Source organism: Peromyscus maniculatus, chromosome 3 (genome assembly GCF_049852395.1).
Source record: "Peromyscus maniculatus bairdii isolate BWxNUB_F1_BW_parent chromosome 3, HU_Pman_BW_mat_3.1, whole genome shotgun sequence".
In the NCBI taxonomy this organism is placed as follows: Eukaryota; Metazoa; Chordata; class Mammalia; order Rodentia; family Cricetidae; genus Peromyscus; species Peromyscus maniculatus.
The window spans coordinates 159,048,243-159,052,101 of NC_134854.1; the positions used below are offsets into that span (position 1 = coordinate 159,048,243).

The following is a 3,859-nucleotide window of genomic DNA, read 5'->3' on the forward strand; positions in this document are numbered from 1 at the left end:
CAATAAACATGTGTATGATTGATGATTCAGAGTGAAGAGTAACAGAAGATGCCTATATTGTATACCATACTGCTCATGGTTATCTTCCTTTGCACAATTAAGATGATTCTATTCTTATGTAGTTCTTCATCTCATTTTTCTTATGTACTAATATGTATTGGTAAATATTCCTAAGTTACCTCGTACAAAATGCAAATCATTTTATTCTCATTCTCACAGTTAACTGACAATCTATTGTATGACTACAAAAAAGATCGTTCACCCAGGTCTCTTTAAATGAAAACATAGTTTCTAGCTTTTAGATTTTACAAGGAACTCATCACCACTTTGCTGTGTTCTACCTTTGTGCAAATCAGCTTTCTACATATATGAATGTGAAAATGCTGAGTCAAATATCCACATTTTTATATTTGATAAATGTTGTTTCCACTCTTCTTTAAGGAAGCTGTTTCTAATGTAAGATTAAAAAAATAAAGCCATATTCAAGTCTCAGCAAATAATGAAGAAACCATCTTCATATAAACTTTTTGTTGAGAAGATTCTAGATAGTACATAACTAATGAAGGCGGCTGTTCTGTAAGTTTGTACAACTTACATCCTCTGAGAACCAAAACAAACCCAGCTGAGTGTTTGGAGACTCCCCATATTCATCAGGCCATTCGTAATACCTTCCTGTGGGTTTCTCAGTTTGTTGTTCTAAACAGCCACACTAAGGTATGATCCAATCTTATATATATCTCCCCAAATATGCGTATCTATAGTGGTTTATGTCAGACCCAGATATTAACAATAATTAAAAAAACACTGCAATGAAACTTACGTGAATGTTCTCTCTGGATATATTTTTTTTTTCCAAAAGAGGGGATTTTATTTTTTAAAGATAAATCATACAGTTGGTCATTACACAGCCATTTCTCAGCACTCTTCCTATCCACTTAAGAAACTGCAATACACCATGGTGAGAATAAAGCTCAAATGAGAGTCCCGGACATTAACTAGGGTGTAAATAAAACTTGATAGTGGTACTTTATTGAATGCGAAGCAAGATCAGTATCTTTGCCTTTGTTGCATACATCTGGAGCAGGGGCCTAAGGAAGGGAACAGGGTTATCCTGGTGTCCTTTCACACTGAGGGGAGGTTAGCCCATGTTCTGCCGGTTGCCATAGCCCCTAGGATGGGTGTCCTTCCATTCATCCCACTGCTGCATCCTGTGAAGGGCATCCTCATCTTCCTCGTCTTCCTTTTGCTCCAGCTCCAGCTCTTCTTCCTGCTGAGACTCTCTGTGGGACTCAGGTGGTGGTGCTTGCTTTTCGACTTCCTGACCTGATGGTAAACCCTCACATTTCTGGTGCTGTTCATACCAGTCGTTCACCGTCATAGTCGCCAGACTTGGGTACCCAGCTCCAAAGACTTGTGCTTGGGCAACGCTCCGAGTGAGGACGAAGGGTTTCATTGGAGGCCTCTCCTGAGGAGGCAAGGGAGAAGCTGATGGCTCACCCGAAAAGTCTCTTTCCCTCAGGATCTCTATCTCCTGGTCGATACTCTCGATCTCATCCAAGCTGATGTTAATCCACCTGCGAAGCTGAAGGAGGTAATACTCCCGCACACACTCATCATCAGCCTGACCGCTCTCCACTGCTGATTTCAGAGCGGACACTCTCTGCTCCACCGCCTTATTTTGCTTGTACCTCTGGATTTTCGCCTGCCTCTGGGATGCCATGGCAACGAGGTTAGGCTCCAGGATGGCTGAAGTGGCGGGGCTGCCTTCCGGTGGTGAGCTGCTCTGGGCCCAGGGCAGCTGAAAATCGGCCACATGGTAGCTGTGGCTCTGGGTTAGGAAGTTCATGAAGTGGTCTCGAGCCTCCCGCAGGTGGTTGAGGCGATGGCTGGCGCCCACCAGCTTCAGCATGAGCGCGCCCCTCAGGGCCGGGAGCATCAAGTACTTGAGGTCAGCGGAAGCAATCTCCTCCCAATCTTCGTTCCGGCTGAACAGCTCGAGCTGTAATAACATGTCTGAGGCCGTCTCCAGGAGTTTCAAGGCCCTCTTCACCTTATCCTGGATTAGCTTGGAGCCCATGGGTTGGGTCGAGGCTTCCACCTCCTCCAGAAGTTGTCTGCTGGTTTCCAGCAGGTCCGGGAGCCTCTGCTGCTGCAGCTCCTCCTCAGACGTCGCCATCTTGCCGGAGGGAGGAAGCCGGAAGTCTCTGGCTTATTGAGACAAAGTCTCTCTGCAGCTCAGGCTGTCCTGGAACTCTCTGTGCAGCCAGCACTGGCCTGGAACTGACAATCCCCCTGTATCAGCCTCCGGAGGGTTCGGATTACAGGAGGTGCCGCCACACCCGGCTTCTTCTCCGTGCCTTATTGTAGTATTTTCCCCCCTTGTGATGGTGTGGTGTGACACAACTGCGTAAGCGATAAGATGAAATGAGATGAATGATGTAGGCATGGCAACCATTGCTAGGCTACCAGAGAAGTGTCACTTGAGCATAAGCACTATTATAGTGCCCTCCGTTCATCTAATAACTGAAATGGCTACCGAGTAACTGATGCACAGGGAGCCGATACAGCATGAATGCATTTAGTTAAGGAGTGATTAATGTCTCAGGCACGACAGAGCAGCATAGCAAAGGATTTCGTGATGCTTCTCAGCTTCGTACCCAATTGGAAGCATGGATTCTTTAAAAAATTTAGCATTTGATATTTTGGGTTAGCACTATTGGTAACTGAAACCACAACGTGTGTGGGGGGTGGGGTGGGGCGGGGTGGGGTGGTGTAACATAGGTCTAATATAATGTTCAAGTTTACTAAAAGATATTTTGTCTCTTTTACAGTGTGTGCCAGCAGGTCTTTCTCTAAAGCCGTTACTGTTTGAATTTTTATAATCATCATAGTTTTGAGTATTTTCTTTTTAAGATTTATTTTATGTGTATGTGTGATTGCATGTATGTTTGGGCAGCATAGTATGTAGTAACCAAGGAGGCCAGAAGAGGATGGTGGATTCCCTGGAACTGAAGTTACTACTTGGATGCTGAGAAATGAACCCAGGTTTTCTGTAAATGTAGGAAGTGCTCTTAACCCTTGAGCCGTTTCTTTAACCCCAGTTTTAATTTCTTGACTGGATGTCTGTCGAGTTTAATAATATATGTGACCTTCAACTTAGCCTATTATTGTGTTTTTGAAGGAAATTAATTTGGAGAACTCTTAGATTCTTTCCTGGTACATGTGGGCATAGCTGCATCCACTCATTTTGAAAGTAACTTTATAAAATACAGTACGGACACATACGAGGTCTCTGGCTGCAATTTCAATTTTAGCCCCTATTGTATTACAATCCTGATTAGGTTGAAGTAATGATAGCATAATGATTGTACAACTAAATAAATTTATCTTTAATTGTATAACTTAATATAAGCACTTGAGTTCTTAATTTTGAGTTTAGAATTTGGAAACATGAAACCGACATACAAAGTTATTTTTATTTTATGTGTAGATTTTTGTTCATTGCTGAGTGTTTAATTGAATTTAAGTATGACCTGTAAGTTGACATTTATTCTTTTAAAAATTAATTAAAGCAAAACAAACCAGGAATTATTACTGTACAAAAAATAAATGCATTTAAACCAGAAGGAATGATTTAACAACTGATCAATTCTGGTAGATAGATAAACTATATTAAGGAAGACCTTATTATTTTTGAGTTTTTATTTTTACTTCTATTTTCTCTTTACAACTTTCCTTTGAAGGTGGGAATACTATTTATAATCTTTAGTTTTCATATTTTTTCTGTATATTTCCTTCTTCTTTTTCTTTATGTTAAGGAAATTTTCAACTTTAAAGAGATTTATTATTATTATTATTA

The 3,859-nt window shown here is 41.4% G+C and overlaps 1 protein-coding gene across 1 annotated transcript; it reads right to left on the bottom strand.

The window, feature by feature from the left end:
• Window positions 1-816: 816 nt before the first annotated feature.
• Window positions 817-3,618, bottom strand: LOC102914931 (immunoglobulin-binding protein 1b-like). Its single transcript, XM_006976494.4, has one exon. It carries the CDS (start codon window positions 2,174-2,176, stop codon window positions 1,139-1,141), a length of 1,038 nt encoding a protein of 345 aa, XP_006976556.1. The 5' UTR covers window positions 2,177-3,618; the 3' UTR covers window positions 817-1,138.
• Between the last annotated feature and the right edge of the window lie 241 nt (window positions 3,619-3,859).

Bases quoted from the DNA above. Each gene is read 5' to 3' on its own strand.
- LOC102914931 (XM_006976494.4), bottom strand. From the start codon at position 2,176: ATGGCGACGTCTGAGGAGGAGCTGCAGCAGCAGAGGCTCCCGGACCTG.